Source organism: Myxocyprinus asiaticus, chromosome 28 (genome assembly GCF_019703515.2).
Source record: "Myxocyprinus asiaticus isolate MX2 ecotype Aquarium Trade chromosome 28, UBuf_Myxa_2, whole genome shotgun sequence".
Lineage (NCBI taxonomy): Eukaryota > Metazoa > Chordata > Actinopteri > Cypriniformes > Catostomidae > Myxocyprinus > Myxocyprinus asiaticus.
This window is the reverse complement of record NC_059371.1, coordinates 39,752,622-39,771,937: the sequence shown is the minus strand read 5'-3', so window position 1 is coordinate 39,771,937 and position 19,316 is coordinate 39,752,622. Positions and strand designations below refer to the sequence as shown.

General features: G+C 40.7%; 1 protein-coding gene across 10 annotated transcripts in view; it reads right to left on the bottom strand.

Moving 5' to 3' along the window:
• LOC127418735 (zinc finger protein 260-like) overlaps positions 1–19,316 on the bottom strand; it is a 340,334-nt gene that overhangs the window by 115,630 nt on the left and 205,388 nt on the right. For 5 of the 10 annotated variants that reach the window (XM_051659487.1, XM_051659493.1, XM_051659492.1 and 2 more), the window contains 2 exons: positions 13,531–13,971; positions 9,649–13,061 (listed from right to left, as the gene is read on the bottom strand). The exons of 4 other annotated variants lie outside the window; for them this stretch is intronic. In XM_051659487.1, coding sequence (XP_051515447.1) covers positions 11,260–13,061; positions 13,531–13,971 — 2,243 coding nt within the window. In that variant the 3' untranslated portion in view covers positions 9,649–11,259. Of the gene's footprint in view, positions 1–9,648; positions 13,081–13,530; positions 13,972–19,316 lie in introns of those variants that run through there. One more of the 10 variants, XM_051659496.1, reaches the window with a different exon arrangement.

Here is a 19,316-nt window from a genome sequence, read left to right as displayed (position 1 = left end):
CAGTATTCTACTGGCAAATGTTCAGTCTCTGGACAACAAGCTCTGCGAGCTGAGAGCACGGATCTCTTTCCAATGAGAGACGAGGGACTGTTGCATCATCTGCCTTACAGAAACTTGGATGTCTGCGGAGATTCCAGACTCAGCCATTGAATCCGTTGGGTTCTCCGTGCACCAAGCGGACAGAGCGAAAGACCACTCAGGTAAAAGCAGAGGTGGTGGTGTATGTTTTATGATCAACAAATCCTGGTGTGATCAGAGGAATGTACATTCTATCAAGTCTTTCTGCTCTCCTGATCTGGATCATTGCTAATCTCCCTTCCGGGATGGCTACAAATCCCTCCCCCGCCCACCATTTGGCAAATCGGACCACTCTTCCATTCTGCTTCTGCCCGCTTACAGGCAGAAACTGAAACAGGAAGCACCCACCCTCAGAACGATCCAGTGCTGGTCGGACCAGTCAGACTCTACACTACAAGACTGTTTTGATCACGTGGACTGGGAGGTGTTCTGGTCCGCCTCTGATGATGACATCGAGCTTTACGCTGATAGCATAACGTGTTTCATCAGAAAGTGCGTAGAGGACATTGTTCCGACCAAAACAATACGGATCTACCCGAACCAGAAACCTTGGATTAATAGCGATGTCCGTGTGGCACTTGATGCGCGGACCTCCGCTTTTAATTCCGGGAATGCGGAGGAGCATAAACAAGCCATTTATGCCCTCCGAAAAACTATCAGAACAGGAAAACATCAGTACAGGAACAAGATTGAAGGACAGTTCAACACCACCAACTCTAGAAGCATGTGGCAGGGAATTAACATCATCACAGACTTTAAAGGGAATAAAAACTCCGCCTTGAACACCGCTGCCTCTCTCCCAGAAGAGCTAAATACTTTTTATGCTTGTTTCGAGGGAAATAACACCGCCCTCACGGAGAGAGCTCTCGCGGCCAAAGCTACAGAGGTTAGTTCACTCTCCGTCTCTGTAGCGGATCTTAAACAGCTCACTGTGCAGCTGGATCCTGGACTTCCTGTCAAGCAGACGCCAGGCGGTTAGAATGGGCAGCAACATCTCCTCATTACTGACCCTCAACACTGGAGCCCCACAGGGCTGTGTTCTCAGCCCACTCCTCTATTCCTTGTACACACATGACTGTGTGGCAACACATAGCTCCAATGCCATCATTAAGTTTGCTGATGATATGACGGTGGTAGGTCTGATCACTGACAATGATGAAACAGCCTACAGAGAGGAGGTGCACACTCTGACACACTGGTGTCAGGAGCACAACCTCTCCCTCAATGTCAGTAAGACAAAGGAGCTTGTGGTGGACTTCAGGAGAAGAGAAAGAGAACACAGCCCCATCACCATCAATGGAGCACCAGTAGAGAGAGTCAGCAGCTTCAAGTTCCTGGGTGTCCACATCACTGAGGAACTCACATGGTCGGTCGACACTGAGGCCGTTGTGAAGAAGGCTCATCAGCACCTCTTCTTCCTGAGACGGCTGAGGAAGTTTGGAATGAACCGCCACATCCTCACACGGTTCTACACCAGCACTGTAGAGAGCATCCTGACTGGCTGCATCTCTGCCTGGTACGGCAATAGCACCGCCCACAACTGCAAAGCCCTGCAAAGGGTGGTGCGAACTGCCAGACACATCATCGGAGGTGAGCTTCCCTCCCTCCAGGACATATATACCAGGCGGTGTGTGAAAAAAGCTCGGAGGATCATCAGAGACTCCAGCCACCCGAGCCATGGGCTGTTCTCACTGCTACCACCAGGCAGGCGGTATTGCAGCATCAGGACCCGTACCAGCGGACTACATGACAGCTTCTACTACTCTGAGGCACAGGCTGTGCAAATGGCAATGTCAAACTGGGCGAAAAGCATCCGCCATTGCACTGTTAAGTCTTTTACATGAGATCTCTCCAATGCTGGCAGCATGCCTGGCGCCAGAGGCAAATGTGCATTGGCATAACTCGCTGCTCTCTAGCTACTCTTGCACCTTGGACAGCTCCAACCTTTTAACAGCATCATTCTGGGTCAGGTGTTCTGGACAGGCTGAAGCGCACTGTGTGGCAGGTGCCCAGCCTTCAGCACCTAGCACTTCAGTCATCTGGAAATACTAAATATCTCTTAGCCTTGAAGGCTTTGCATTCCGAGGTAGCGAAACATCACGTTCTGATTCGACTGGACAGCATGACAGTGCCGGCTTATATAAATGGCATGCCACACTGAGGTGAATGCCATTCTGCAAGCTGCAGCACTGTCTTCAAGATGCCTCTATGTGCTATGTGGCGGCTGGATGCGGATCTCACCTATCAATGCTTATGTAGCAACTATGTTAGCATACCACGCCCCAGAGGCTGGTTCCTCCATGGGCAGACATGTCTACTTTTCAGTTCCTCAAGGGAGCGAGGTGCCTAAACCCCCTCGCCCTGCTACAGTCCCAGCTTGGGATTTAAACCTGGTGCACAAGGCGCTCACGAGGCCCCCGTTCGAACCGTGGAATTTTTTTATTTGCGTGTGCTTTCTCTAAGACCACACTCCTTTTGGCTCTGGCCTCAGTTAAACAGGTGGGTGATATGCAGGCGCTGTTGGTCGACAGCTCATGCCTGGTATTCAGGCAGGGTCTTTCAAAAGTCACCGTCAACCCAGAAAGGCTATGTGCCTAAGGTTCTATCCACGCCCTCAGGGGCTCAGGTGGTCCACCTACAAGCCTTCATTCCCCCATCATTTAATTCGGATGAGGAGCAGTCACTGCATTTGTTTGTTATGCCCTGTGCGGGCATTACACATGTATGTGGAGCGCACCCGTCAGTTTAGGCTGTCGGGTCAGTTCTTTGTTTGTTATGAAGGATGCACAAAAGGCCACATCAGTTCTCCATAGCTCTGCTGCAGATTTCCCTAGTACAGCAGTTGCAGTGTCACCACCACAGCCAATAGGAAACATGAACCCATTAACGCAGGATTTACCTTTAAATAAAGAACTCTATAAACTTAAGTGTTTATCTCGTTACACATATATCAGGCACAGCGAGTAAGATAGCAAGATAAAAGACACAAATCGTACGATTATTGTATGCTTTTCACATCTGTTCATTATAATGCGTTCAAGACCCATACTATTTCTACATTTAATTAAATGCTGTACTGCAATAAAGTCAGTCACTGCTGTCCATCAACCTCTCCACGAAGTAAATGAAAAATATTGCAAAAAGGAGAACAAAAATTAAAACCTAAAAAATAACCATTAGAGAACTTTCTGAGTTCTTTATAGGTTGTAACACAAAAACCTACCTGCAAAATTCTGGAAACAATAGTTCATGGTTAGAAAATTAGAACCTAAAGAGGATGTTTCTAAAAATATCTGGATGAAGAATTAGTTATCAAAAAATAACCTAAAGGGAACCATACACTAATGTTACAGGAACGTTCTGTTTTCTGGTGAGTGATGCATTGGGAAGCAGGACCCAAGAAATAATTAGAAATGGATCGATGATGATCTGGGAGTGCTTCAGGAAGACTGGAATCAGGCAGATTCGTCTTTGTGAAGAACTTACTGAAATGCACCCGAAGTCGTTTACCATTCCAAATAAAGGACTTAGATATTTTATCAAATTGTTTAAAATAAGAAAGAGGAACTTTTAAGGGGAAAGACAATTGTTAGATAATTTAATTTTGGGATACAATTAATTTTTATAACACTGACCTTCCCAGCCATAGACAAAAGTAGTGAAGCCCACCTAGTCACATCATATGAGAACCTAATGGGTCAAAATGAACTAAATCTCTCAAATTTGCTGGAAATAAAATGCCTAAATACTAAATGCCTTACTTGGACTATTGAAAGGCGCCAGGTTGTAGAGCCGTTGCAGGGCAATATGCTGTCAGAGCAAGAGCTTCCAATTTAGACCAATTCACCCTGTATCCTGAAAAATTGGAGAAGGAATTAATAATTTTATGGAGGCTAGACAAATAATAATATATCATCTGTGTAGAGTAGAAGTTACTGCAGCACATCACCTGCTACAACACCAGAAAAATTATCCTTTTTTCTTATTGCAGCTGCTAATGATTCCAAGGCAAGGCAGCGATTGGGGTCTGATCATTCGCTACTGACAACATATTTACAAATGTCTAATATTATCAGAAGAACTACGACCACAGATAAACCCCACTTGATCTATATATAATAGATGTAATTGCTCAACTTAATCAATTAGCCAGAATTTTAGACAATATTTTTACATCTAACTGGATCAGGGAAATTGGATGATAACTTTTAAATTAATTTGGGTCCTTATCTTTTTTTTATTTTTTTTGTTCTTTACATTTTGATTGATTGCAACAGAAAACAATAGATTTAACAAACAGAATTATACATACAGAATCAACTTATTGATTCCCCCCACAAAATAACACCATACACATATAAACAGACACACAAATAGAAATACATACACTACCGTTAAAAAGTTTAGGGTCATTTATTCTTTATTTTTTTCACATTTTAGAATAATAGTAAAGTCATCACAACTATGGAATAATAGAAATGGAAATATGGGAATTATGTTGTGACTAAAAAAATCCAAAATAAATCAAAACTATGTTATATTTTAGCATCTAGATTTTGCAGAAATGTACTCTTGGCATTTTCTCAACCAACTTCTTGAGGTATCACCGTGGGATGCTTTTTAAACAGTATTGAAGGAGTTCCCATCTATATGCTGGGCACTTAGTGGCTGCTTTTCTTAATTATTCGGTCCAAGTCATCCATTTCAAAACTTTTTTTTTAAAATACAATTTTAGCTTTGTAATTAAATAAATTAATATGTTGGCACAATTATATTTTTGTCTACAAAACTAATTCCAAACATTTAAGCATACACCTTCAGATCAAAAGGTTTTTAAGATCATGAGAAACATTTCAGGCAAGTGACCCCAAACTTTTCAACGGTAGTGTAAGTACATAAAAAAGGACAAAACTCAACAGAGGAAAAAAAAGCAAATACCACAAATAAATTTAAATAAACACACCAATAAAAAACCGTCTCCCTCTTCCAAATGAGACAAATAACTGCCCCATTTCCTTCCATATATTACCAGATTACCCTGCCATCTAGAATTTTTCTCCTCAAATGTCGCCACTCTACCCAACTTGGTGCACCACTCATGAAATAAGGGCGCATCAGTTGACTTCAATCCCCTGAGGATTACGTGTCTGCCAATTATCACGCTGGTTAGGACCCAGCTTTTTATATAAACTCAGCAAAAAAAGAAACATCCCTTTTTCAGGACACTATATTTTAAAGATAATTTTGTAAAAATCCAAATAACTTTACAGATCTTTATTGTAAAGGGTTTAAACAATGTTTTCCATGCTTGTTCAATGAACCATAAACAATTAATGAACATGCACTTGTGGAACAGTCATTAAGAAACTAACAGTTTACAGATGGTAGGCAATTAATGTCAAAGTTATAAAAACCTAGGACACTAAAGAGACCTTTCTACTGACTCTGAAAAACACCAAAAGAAAGATGCCCAGGGTCCCTGCTCATCTGCATGAACGTGCCTTAGGCATGCTGCATGAAGGCATGAGGACCAGGGCAATACATTGCAATGTCTGTACTGTGAAACGTCTAAGACAGCGCTACAGGGAGACAGGAAGGACAGCTGATCCTCCTCGCAGTGGCAGACCACGTGTAACAACACCTGCATAGGATTGGTTCATCTGAATATCACACCTGCGGGACAGGTACAGGATGGCATCAACAACTGCCCGAGTTACACCAGGAATGCACAATCCCTCCATCAGTGCTCAGACTGTCCGCAATAGGCTGAGAGAGGCTGGACTGAGGGTTTGTAGGCCTGTTGTAAGGCAGGTCCTTACCAGACATCACCAGCAACAACATCAACAATGGGCACAAACCCACCTTCGCTGGACCAGACAGGACTGGCAAAAAGTGCTCTTCACTGACGAGTCACGGTTTTGTCTCACCAGGGGTGATGGTTGGACTTGCGTTTATCATCGAAGAATGAGCATTACACCGAGGCCTGTACTCTGGAGCGGGATCGATTTGGAGGTGGAGGGTCCATCATGTTCTGGGGCAGTGTGTCACAGCATCATCGGACTGAGCTTGTTGTCATTGCAGGCAATCTCAACACTGTGCATTACAGGGAAGACATCCTCCTCCCTCATGTGGTACCATTCCTGCAGGCTCATCCTGATATGACCCTCCAGCATGACAATGCCACCAGCCATACTCTGTTCTGTGCATGATTTCCTGCAAGACAGGAATGTCAGTGTTCTGCCATGACCAGTGAAGAGCCCGTATCTCAATCCCATTGAGCACGTCTGGGACCTGTTGGATCGGAGGGTGAGGGCTAGGGTCATTCCCCCCAGAAATGTTTGGGAACTTGCAAGTGCCTTGGTGGAAGAGTGGGGTAACATCTCACGGCAAGATCTGGCAAATCTGGTGCAGTCCATGAGGAGGAGATGCACTGCAGTACTTAATGAAGCTGGTGGCCACATCAGATACTGACTGTTACTTTTGTTCAGGGACACATTATTCCATTTCTGTTAGTCACATGTCTGTGAAACTTGTTCAGTTTATGTCTTAGTTGAATCTTTTTATGTTCATACAAATATTTACACATGTTAAGTTTGCTGAAAATAAAAGCAGTTGAAAGTGAGAGGACATTTATTTTTTGCTGAGTTTATCACCTACATTCGTGTCCTTTTTTTAAGAATGAGACTGATCAGGGCTTGCATCATGGTTGGCGGTAGTTCACCTTTCTTTAATGACTCTGTGTAAACTTCCAACGTAAGTTCTATGTTCTGTGACATAAGAGCTAAAACATTCTGTGGCAAAACCATCTGGCCTGGTGCTTTACCTGTTGGCAAGGCTTTATTACCTCGACAAGATCCTCCAAAGTAATATCTGAGTAAAGAGAGGTTTTTTTTTTTGATCACTTGTTAATTTAGAAAGTTCTAATGGCTCTAGGAAGTTGCTAATATTCTTAACAGTAGACAAAGACATGGAGCTATAAAGATCAAAATAGAATTCTTTAAAGGCTTTATTAATATCTGTGGCAGAAGTAAATATATTGCCTCCAGAAGACTTCACTGAATGAATGGTGGAAAAAAAAACTCTCTGGCAAGAAGTTTCCCTGTTTTGTCCCCCGACTCAAAATATGTCTGTCTTGCCCTGAATAACCAAAACTCAACCTTCTGTGACAGAATAGTATTGTACCTATATTTTAGCCTGGTCAACTCTCTAAGACCACTGAATGACATTCGACACCTCAGCTCTGTTTCAGCACTTTTAATACTCTTTTCCAATTATATGAATTTTTGTGCTTTTTAATGAATGAGGCATATTGTATGATCCGCCCCCTAAGAACTGCCTTAAGCACCTCCCATGCCATGCCCACAGAGGACCAGTTGGTTTCTACACAAACATTGACTTCTGTCTTTAACATTTGTTGAAATGCTGGGTCCTGTGGAAGGGATGTATTAAAGCACCATCTATATGATTTTCTTTCCTCTATATGCATCAACTAAACACACCAAAGCATGATCTGCAACTAAAATATTCCCCATTGAGAAAAAGGTCTAGTACCTCCCAGATGGATTCAGAAATCTCCAAATATCTCTAAGACCAAGATTTTTACACATCCTCTGAAGTGTCAGCATCGCTCTAAAGGGTCTAGATACTTTTGTATCACTATGATCAATGACTGGATCCATTAAAATATTGAAGTCTCCACCCAAAACCATATCATGAAGGATCCCAGCAGACTGTAGCTTTCCCTCAAGATCTATAAAAAAGTTCTGATAGTTAGCATTGGGTGCATAAATATTAGCCAAAATATGGTTTTGCCCCTGTATTTCAGCAAAAACAATAATGACTCTTCCTAAATTATCTTTGATCTTTTTGAGACATTTAAATTGTAAATGTTTACTTATCAATGTGATGACTCCCCTGCTCTTACTTGAACCAGCACTGCAAAACACATGCACACCCCATGCCCTACCAAGATATACAGCTTCCTGTGAAGAAAGGTGTTTCTTGAAACAAAAACAAAAATTATCATTTTACTCAAACACATACCTATAAATTGTAAATCCAGAGAAACTGCTAATTTTGCAGTGGTCTCTTAATTTTTTCCAGAGCTGTTTTTAGAGAATGTTTTCAACTATTATTTATTTTTAAGAGCCAGGTTTTGCAATAATGTGACATTACTGTATTTTTAGTCAATCCTGACCATGGTGTAACAAAGAGAAAACATAGAATAAGCATTTTGTTACGAGAAACCTATTTTAGATATCTTTTATATATATATATATATTATATATATATATATATATATAAAATCAATTAGTCAGCCACAATACAGAACACACAAAAATTGAGATGGAACTGTAAAACATCCAGAGTTCAAAACACACACACTCTTACACAGACACACAAATTAATTGGCGAGAGTATAACACAGTACCATTACATTTACACTTTATGCGTATGTTTAAATTGCATTTATTGTGAAAGTTTAAGTTTGATGTCTGTGTAAGTCTGTTTACTCGTTGTATGTTTGTGGATATTGCACATTTTACATTGTCGCTCTGTGAGAAGCACCCAAGTAAGAATTTAATTGCACTTGGTATATAGTACACTGTACATTTGACAGTAAATGCTTTGACTTGACTGAATTTTGACAGTGAATCAAGTAGCCTTTCTTTTCTCCGACCACTTAGACTCATAGAATCAAGTCAAATTTTTTTATTTGCAGATTGCATGTCTAGAAAAAGTCATAAAGTCTTGTACCACTTAGACTGAGGAAACCATTTTTATATAAAAAAATAAATAAAAAAAATGACTGAACAGCCCAGGAATTTTTAGTCTTATTTTGCATTAGATTATGTTTTTGTATTGTGATTTTTTTTAAGTTAAATTGCTGGTGTTACTGAAAAACCTCAAGCACTAATTTCTCGGTTCTTTTTATATTACTGAATTTTTATTTGAAATGTTTGAAGTTATGTTTAGCAATGTCACCTGAAGCAATGTCACCTGAAGTGGTTGCTAAAAATGTGTGAGATCACTGCAATGGCAGCGACAAAGATGGACACCAAAGCCAACAGTTATATCAGGAAGAAGCTGGGCTTGCCACATTGTATTTCAGATGTAGCATCGTGTGGAAGAAGTAGTGCTGTCAAAAGTACCGGTACTTTAGTACAAAGGCTATACTAGAATAAAAAAGATGTACCAATACCAGTGTTTCTGCAGTACTGAGCAATGACTCAATCCGGTACCAGCGCGCAGTATGACTGACACACGACTGCTTTAAAATGCTCATTTTGAGCATGTGCTCGGTTACTTCTTACACTGAAATGGACAATTAATCAAAATAAAATCGTGACGTCCTGGTGTGATTTATTAAACCGCTAAAGGCTGCAATTTTAGTGAGGAAGAGATGCATACTTTGAATGAATGTATAAGTCTGACTGTTCATTCACTGGAAACTCCACAGACATTGAGAATCATTCACAACATGTTGTATCATATGACAGAGCAGAGCACTAATCTGCTGTGAATCAAGCAGCACATGTAAACTAAACTCAGCAAAAAAGAAACGTCCTCTCACTTTCAACTGCTTTTATTTTCAGCAAACTTAACGTGTAAATATTTGTATGAACATAAAAAGATTCAACAACTAAGACATAAACTGACAAGTTTCATAGACATGTGACTAACAGAAATGGAATAATGTGTTCCTGAACAAAGGGGGGGTCAAAATCAAAAGTAACAGTCAGTATCTGTGTGGCCACCAGCTTCATTAAGTACTGCAGTGCATCTCCTCCTCATGGACTGCACCAGATTTGCCAGTTCTTGCTGTGAGATGTTACCCCACTCTTTCAGCAAGGCACTTGCAAGTTCCCGGACATTTCTGGGGGGAATGGCCCTAGCCCTCAACCTCCGATCCGACAGGCCCCAGATGTGCTCAATGGGATTGAGATTGGGCTCTTCACTGGTCATGGCAGAACACTGACATTCCTGTCTTGCAGGAAATCACGCACAGAACGAGCAGTATGGCTGGTGGCATTGTTAGGCTGGAGGGTCATGACAGGATGAACCAGCAATATTTTTAAGCTATGATGTATCAGCTATTTTTTATTTTTGTTTTGGGGCCAGTGAAAATTTTGGCAGGGCAAGTAAAAGTCTGAAGCACTGGCCCGACCGGAACAAAAATCCTTAGCACTGAGCCCTGCTGTTAATATCTTAATGACTGTTCCACAGGTGCATATTCATTAATTGTTTATGGTTCATTGAACAAGCATGGAAAACATTATTTAAACCCTTAACAATAAAGATCTGTAAAGAGTTTATATATTTATATAATTAAATAACATTTGCACTTTAATCTCTCAACTCAACTTTATTTATATAGCATTTAAAACAACAGAGTTGACCAATGTGCTTCACAGCAATAAAATGTAAAACATAACATTAAAAAATTACCATATACACAATCACCATTAATCTAAAACACAAAATACAAACACTCCAAAACTGTGTCCTACATTTCATTTGTCAGACTCAAAGGCCAGTGTAAAGAGAGGAGATTTCAGAAGTGTCTTCAAAGTCTCAGTGTCACAAACTATTTATCAGGAAAGTGAAGCTTCAGGAAAACAAAATACACGGCACATATGGAAATGCGCTACGATGTATAAGTAATTTAAAAAAGAAATCATAAAAAAAGAATAAAAAATACAAGTCATAATAAAATCACATTTCAAAATACAAGCTAGAGCCCTGAAATGTAAGAAATTGTGACTGAAATATATTACAACTGTATAGCATACAACTGTGGTAACGAAATTGGTATCGAGAACTGAGATTTCACTTGTATCGGTACCGACTACTGCCATTTTGGTACCGTGACAACACTAGGAAGAAGTGCCTTACAGCTGCCACTAAAGACCATCCGCTTAGGCTATGAGCAGGAGAAGACCAGGCTGGTCTTTGAGCTTAAAGAATCGACAGCCCACTCTGTGAAGGCTGATCAACAAACAGGCTGCACTTGGAAGGCAGAGCAGGTTGTAAACCAGGCAGTTTCAAGGCTGAAAAATCAAGAAATTGTACAGAAGTTTATCTGAATTTTCAACTATTTACTTGACGCACTGCACCTGAAGATGGACATCTCTCCGTGATTACTTTGGGCAACACTTTTTCATACGAGTAACTACACGATTACTGCGCTGAAACTCCACCCACATGAGGAGCAGTATGAACTCTCTCGTGTATTTTCAGGTTATTTGACACACTGAAACTCTTTCCACAATGTGAGCACTTGAAAGGTTTTTCTCCCAAATGGATTCTCTCGTGTTTTTTCAGGTATTTTGAGACACTGAAACTCTTTTCACAGTGTGAGCACTTGTAAGGTTTCTCTCCTGTATGAATTCTGCCGTGTATTTTCAGGTTTTGTAATGTAGTGAAGGTCTTTCCACAGTGTGAACACTTGTAAGGTTTTTCTCCAGCATGAATTCTCTTGTGTGTTTTCAGGTTATATGACTGAGTGAAACTCTTCCCACAGTGTGAACACTTGTAAGGTTTCTCTCCAGTATGAATTCTCTCGTGATTTTTCATGTTTTGTGACTGAGTGAAACTCTTTTCACAGTGTGAGCACTTGAAAGGTTTTTCTCCAGAATGGATTCTCTCGTGTTTTTTAAGGTATTTTGAAACACTGAAACTCTTTTCACAGTGTGAGCACTTGTAAGGTTTCTCTCCAGTATGAATTCTGTCATGTATTTTCAGGTTTTGTAATGTAGTGAACATCTTTCCACAGTGTGAGCACTTGTAAGGTTTTTCTCCAGCATGGATTCTCTTGTGTGTTTTCAGGTTATATGACTGAGTGAAACTCTTCCCACAGTGTGAGCACTTGTAAGGTTTCTCTCCAGTATGAATTCTCTTGTGTGTTTTCAGGTTATATGACTGAGTAAAACTCTTATCACAGTGTGAACACTTGTAAGGTTTCACTCCAGTATGGATTCTCTCATGTTTTTTCAGGTGTTGTAACGAAGTGAAAGTCTTTCCACACTGTGAGCACCTGTATGGTTTCTCTCCAGTATGGATTCTCTCGTGTTTTTTCAGTTTGTATGACAGAGAAAACATCTTTCCACAGTGTGAACACTTGTATGGTTTCTCTCCAGTATGAATTCTCTCGTGTTTTTTCAGGTGTTGTAACGAAGTGAAAGTCTTTCCGCAGTGTGAACACTTGTAAGATTTCTCTTCAGTATGGATTCTCTCGTGTTTTTTTAGGTTTTGTGACTGAGTGAATCTCTTTTCACAGTGTGAACACTTGTAAGGTTTCTCTCCAGCATGGATTCTCTTATGTGTTTTTAGGTTTTTTGACTGATTGAAACTCTTTTCACAGTGTGAGCACTTGTAAGGTTTTTCTCCAGTATGAATTCTCTTGTGTGCTTTCAAGTTTTCTGTCCGGGTGAAAGTCTTTTCACAGTGTGAGCACTTGTAGGGTTTTTCTCCAGTATGCATTCTGTGGTGCTGTTTCAAGTCGCTGGATTTAATAAAGGTCTTCCCACATTCAAAGCACATATGAGCTCTCATGCCGGTATGTATTTTCTGGTGCTCTTTCAAACAGGAAAGGAGTTCAAAACTCTTTCCACAAAAAGAACACTTGGAAGGCTTCTCATTTGTGTGCCGTTTCAGATGTTGTTTTAGGACTGAATTCAAAACAAATGTTTTACCACACTTATCACATTCAAATGGTCTTTCTCCAGAGTGCAAGAGGAGATGATCTTTGAGATGGCCTGCATATGCAAAACTTTTTTCACACTGATGGCACGTGCAAGGTCTCTCTCCTGTATTAATTCTCATGTGTATATTAGGCTGGCTTTTATGTGGTGAGCAATTCTTCTCAGTCTTTGAGCCACTCAGAGATTTTTCTCCAGTTGTGAAATCATGATGTTTCTGATCCTGAAGTTTATCTTCCACTTCATTCAGTTCTTGACTTTCCTCTTGTACTTCCATCAGCTCTACAATGAACACAGTAAACTAACAAAAATCAATTCAAGAGGGACAAAAGTGAAAAAAGAACCCTAATGTGATGACAGAACACACCAAACATCCAGGCTGATAAATGCATTTCATGATTAAAGTCATTTAGATTGAATCTGAGCCACAGTCACAAAAATAAGGTCATACATATTTGCAAAAACATGAGGGTGAGTAATTTTCATTATTGGCAGAACTATTCCTTTAATGCCAAAATTTTAAAAAGAACAAATTAAGACTTAAAAATTAAGAAGCAGAAATCCTTAATCTAGAATTATGACCTTGGAAAAATTTAAATAAAAAGATATACCTTTTTAAAAGACAACGGAGAACTTCTAAAACAACAATAACATCAATGAGGGACTTTTGAAAGATAAAACCTCTATCTTAAAACAGATTTTAACATGACAGTCACTTTGCATCAAAATATGAAACTTTAAAGCAACATACCTGAAGAAATAAAATCATCTTCATCTCTCTGTTCTTCCTCTTCTGTGTTTTCTTCTTTTATCTCCTCCTGCTTCACTTCAATCTTCACTGGCGTCTGCAGCATCTTCTGTTCATCATCATCATCTCTCTGTTGTTCCTCTGCTGTGTTTTCTTCTTTTACCTCCTCCTGCTTCACTTCAATCTTCACTGGTGTCTGCAGCATCTGCTGTTCTCCAGCGTTACAGAAAGAAGTCAGAGACTCTGTGGAGGTTTGATCACCCTGATTACTGTCACACACACTCTCCTGAGCGTCAGCAGAACAGAGTAAAGTGAGCTGTGAGTCCTGTGTGTCTCTGGATCTCTGTTCAGAGAGTTTGTCCAGCAGCCGCTGTGGTGTGGACTGATCTCTGCCGCTCCACACTGAATCCTGACATTCTGTGGAGGTCCCATCATTCACACACACTGAAGATTGAATTTGGATTATTAATAAGAGCTGTCACTGTTTAAAATAATGTATACAATTTAACAGTACTTACATTGAGTCAACATTCATTGGTATAAAAAAGCTAAAATGGTACTGTCTCTTTATGAAATCCAGCAGCGAGCATCTGATGTGTTTTGAGAGAAGAGTTGCACCATTTGTACACCACATCCGTTCAATGTGTGAATAAAACGAATGTTTCTTTCTGATTAACAACTTACTGTAAAGAACAGAAATACTATTAAAAGAGATATTATTCAATGAAAACGGACTGTGTGGATCTAATCTTTGATGGACACACATTTCAAGGAACTGGCGTTCATGCGACAACACACAGTTGGATCTCGGTGCTTCTTCACCACTTCACAACTCAATCACTGGCAAGTGAAATCTGAACATTTACTAAGCGATGTCTATTTTTTAGTCACTTAGCATTAAATCTTGTCACATTTACAAGTGATTTACTTATATTTTAGAGTGCTGTGTGTACACATCGTAAATCAGCTACGACACGGAGTCGCAGACTTTTTTTTATTTTTATGCCCATAAACATAAAAAAAAAAACGAGCCGTGGGTGTTTGATTTTCACATTGGTCAGATGGCCCGTTCCAATCTTGGGTGGTGTCTGGGACTTTCTATGCAGTTTGCATGCCTAAGACACAAATATTATTTTTCCACATATCTTTGATGATTTTCACAATATTCCAATCATGGATTTTTGAAAATGTAGTATGGCAGGAGAAGAGTAATTTATGCATTAAGTGATACCTGATTGGGCGATCACGCTGCCCATTCTCTGCTGTAGGTCGCTGGGATGATACACAAATGTGTTTCTGTGTGTGGCGTTCACAAGAATGTTCTCACATAAAAGAGAAAGCGTTCGCTGTATGAGACGCATACACATTTCACATTCCATTCACTCTCCACCAGAGTTTGTCGGGATGTTACAGGAAATGTTGTTTCCGTGTGATTTGTTAAATAAGGATTCTTACAAAAAAGAGGATATCGCTCATGATGCCTTCACGAGACACACAAACATTCTCATTTCTCACCCCCTCCCAGCTGGAGATCATCGGGACTGGGATATTACACATAATGTTGCTTCTGTGCGTTGTGTTTAAATAAAGGATGTTCACAAAAAGCCTTGAAGGCTTTGCATTCCAAGGTAGCGAACCACCACGTTCTGATTTGACTGGACAACATGACAGTAGTAGCTTACATACTGGGGTTAATGCCATTCTGCAAGCTACAGCGCTGTCCGCGAGATGCCTCTATGTGCTAAGTGGCGGCTGGACACAGACTGCACCCCATCGACGCTTATGTAGCAACTATGTCTGCATACCACGCCCCAGAGCTGGTTCCTCCATGGGCAGACATGTTCTATTTTTCAGTTCCTCAAGGGAGCAAGGCACCTAAACCCTCTCGCCCTGCTACAGTCCCAGCTTGAGATTTATGAGTTGCATATTCTTTGTCTAAGACCGCACTCCTTTTGGTTCTGCCTCAGTTAAACAGGTAGGTGATATGCAGGCGCTGTCGGTCAACAGCTCATGCCTGGTATTCAAGTCTTTCAAAAGCCACCATCAACCCAGAAAGGCTATGTGCCTAAGGTTCTATCCACACCCTCCGAGGCTCAGGTGGTCCACCTACAAGCCTTCTTTGCCCTATGGTTTAATTTGGATGAGGAGCAGTCAATGCATTTGTTTGTTTTGCCCTGTGCAGGCATTACACATGTATTTGGAGTGCGCCCGCCAGTTTAGGCTATTGGATCAGCTCTTTGATTGTTATGGAGGATGCACAAAAGGCATGTCTATCTCCAAGCAAAGGTTCGCTCACTGGATCATTGATGTGATCGCCCTCACCTATGAATCACAAGGCGTGAGATGCCTTATTGATGTGAAAGTGCATTCAACTAGAGTCATGGCCTCTTCATGGGCATGGACAAATGGTGTGTCCTTGCAGGACATATGCTTTGCAGCAGGTTGATCGTCACAAACACTATGTGGCCTCCATCCCTTCCAAAGTCCTCTCTGTCTAGAGCGCTTATTTTTCCAATACTCAGTAGGTGAGCCCATGCCCTTTTACTCCAGGCAGGCTACCTGATCCATGTATATTTTGGTACAGCCACCTGTATATAGGCTGTTGTTGAAAGTACCCCCCTTAGAAATCACAAGCCCTTCCAATAGGAATACATTTTCTTTTCCAACGTTTGGTTGTGAAGGGGTTACATTTAGACTGTGTTTATTTATATTGTTCATATAGACTCCTAGGCTGAGATTAACTTCCATCTGGTTTTCACCATTTGGAGTTATCCATTAATTCAAACACTTGAAGACATGTCTTTATTAAGTCAGTGCCCTGTAGGCCTGTGATTTCATATTCTTTTTCAAGTGTTTATACCTTAAGGGGGTATGACGTCACGTAGTGCGGCATGATGGAACTCAGTTCCCCATAGCGATTCTCGCAATGTCGAGTGAACTGAATCGAAAGGGAACGGCTCCGGTTAAACATCTAACATCGGTTCCCTGAGATGAATGGAACGAGACATTGCGAAAGCTAGCCACACTACTACTTCAGAGGTTTGAGATTGCGCTCTTGTCCCTCAGTCAGAAAATTCTGCAAAAATGTTGTTCGCGCACCTGGTTATATAGGCCAACTGCGTGCCTAAAGGGTGGGGCTCAAACTAGGGCTCAGCGATAGGATGATATCATTAGATATCGATGGTGTCTTACAAAGATCCCGACTGCGAACAGATGATGATCGACAATATCTGGAAATGGCAAAACCATGGATCTGAAAAGTCGCCAAATATATGAGCATGAGGAGGGCAGAGATATGGTGAAATTCCTAGATGAGCTTTTCCCGAGTCTGCTCGACATAACAGGCCACAAGCTGGAAATCGAGCAAGCTCACAGAGTCCCAGCTCACAGATCTGCTGAGGGAGACAGGCCCCGACTGATTCTGGCCAGATTTCTGAGATCATCCGATAAAGATCTCGTGTTGTGCCAGGCGAGGAGCAACGGAAAGCTTTCTTGGAAGAATTACAATATTTAATTGTTCCCGGACTTTGCGAACTCAACAAGAGAGAAACGCGATCGGTTTAAGGAATGCAAGAAACTCTTACATCAGCGGAAGATCACTTTTGCTCTGATGTTTCCAGCCAAACTGAGAATAAACACCAAGGACGGCAGCGAAGTATTTACATGTCCCAATTAGGCAATGTCTTTTATTGAAACAAGGGGTGAGTAACCATTGGGTGTTTTTCTTGTGAGTGGATTGACTCACTGTACATACTCTGGCTTTCAGAGGAAGGTGGGCACCATTTTTGTTTCTTTTTGCATTGGCTCCACCGAGTGGTTGGAGTTTGTTTTGTTTTGTGGATTAACACTTTTCCTTACAGAAACTTTTGCATTGACGGAAGATCACTTTTACAATGAAGTTCCCAAGCAGATTGAGAATAGACACTACGGATGACCGCAAAATATCTACATGCCCACACAAAGGATGTCTTTTATAAAGCTGGCGGACTGTGTAAATCATGGGATATACTTTTATGCAGCCTCCGAGTGAATTGACTCTTGACCATCCGAGGAACCGGGATGTGTGTTTCGTTTCCTTTTGTGCTGGTTCCGCCTAGCAGTTGGAGTTTGTTTTGTTAAATAACACTACTTCGGGACAGTTATGGATGAATCTGTCAGTTTCTTGTGCTTATGCCTCCTGTTGGTTGGAGTATGATTTGTGGAGTATTTTCGTGGGACATTGGAATGATTACATCATCTGCTGCACTCATCAGCTGGCTCATTGAAGATTCCTTTGTCTGACCGAGGAAACTGAACGACTTTATATCGGCTGGAATTTGTTTTGTGAAGGAACACACCTTCGAGACAGTTCTGTGAATGAATCTACACGTTCTTTGTGTTTATTCTGCCGATCGGCTGGGGTTTGTTTTACAAAATATCTGATGTTATGTAATTTTGCCTTACAAATTTGTGAGGCAAAACTGAGCAATCCGATGGCAAACTTGTTGCGGGGGCTCTCATAGGCGTACATGGGCTCTTTGAGTTTAAAGGGATTGACGCTGGTTTGCACTGTCGTGCGCGGGGTTAATGCGCACGTTTTTCTTTTTTCTGTTTGTTTTGTTCGGGGGGGAAGTTCGGGGTTTTATTGTTGCATTGATGTTGAAATATGGTCTTCATAATTTTGTCTTTGGCACACAATTGATTTTTTCTATTATATCAAAATGTCAAATGTTAATACGAGTGTACTATCTCTCTCCACATAGAATGTGAATGGGTTGGGGCACCCCATAAAAAGAAGGAAGGTTATTTCTTTTCTTAAACGTAAGAAATATGATACAGTGTTTCATCAAGAAACTAATCTTTCCGCAGGAAGCTGAAAAATTTGGGAAGATATGGGGTGGACATGTTTTCTTTAATGCTGGCTCAAGTAAGAGCAAGGGAGTCATTATATTGGTAAATAAATATTTACAATTCAAATGTCTCAAACAGTTTAATGATAAATTAGGAAGAGTCATTATAGTTTTTGCAGAAATTCAGGGGCAAAGTCTGATTTTGGCTCATATTTATGCACCTAACGCTGATGATCAGGGCTTTTTTATAGATCTTGAAGGGATGTTGCAAGCCGCTGGCACCCCTCATGATATAATATTGGGAGGAGACTTTAATCTTTTGATGGACTCAGTCCTTGAGCATAGTGAAGCAAAAGTGTGTAAGCCCCCTAGAGCAACATTGACGCTTCACAGGATGTGTAAAAATCTTGGTCTTACAGATATTTGGAGACTTTTGAACCCATCTGGTACAGACTATAAATTTTTTTTTATCAGTCCATAAGATTTATTTTAGAATAGATTTTTTTATATATATATCCAAATCCCTAATTTCATCTGTTGTTGATTGCTCAATTGGAAACATTTTAGTCTCGGATCACACCCTGGTGAGTTTAGAGGTGTTGCCACATATAGAGAAAAAGAAATCATATAGTTGGCGCCTTAATGTATCCCTTTTGCAAAATCCTGATTTCCAACAAATGTTGAAGACTGAAATCAATATTTATATGGAGACCAACTGGTCCTCAGTATCCTCTGTGAGCGTGGCCTGGGAGGCACTTAAGGCGGTTCTTAGGGGTCGGATCATACAGTATGCCTCATTCATCAAAAAATCCAAAGCACGAGAACTCGTGGAGTTGGAAGGAAATATTAAAAGTGCAGAGGCAGAGATGAGGCGCCGTATGTCATCTGATGGCCTCAGAGAATTGACCCGATTGAAATATAGATATAATACTATTTTGTCACAGAAAGTGGAGTTTTGGT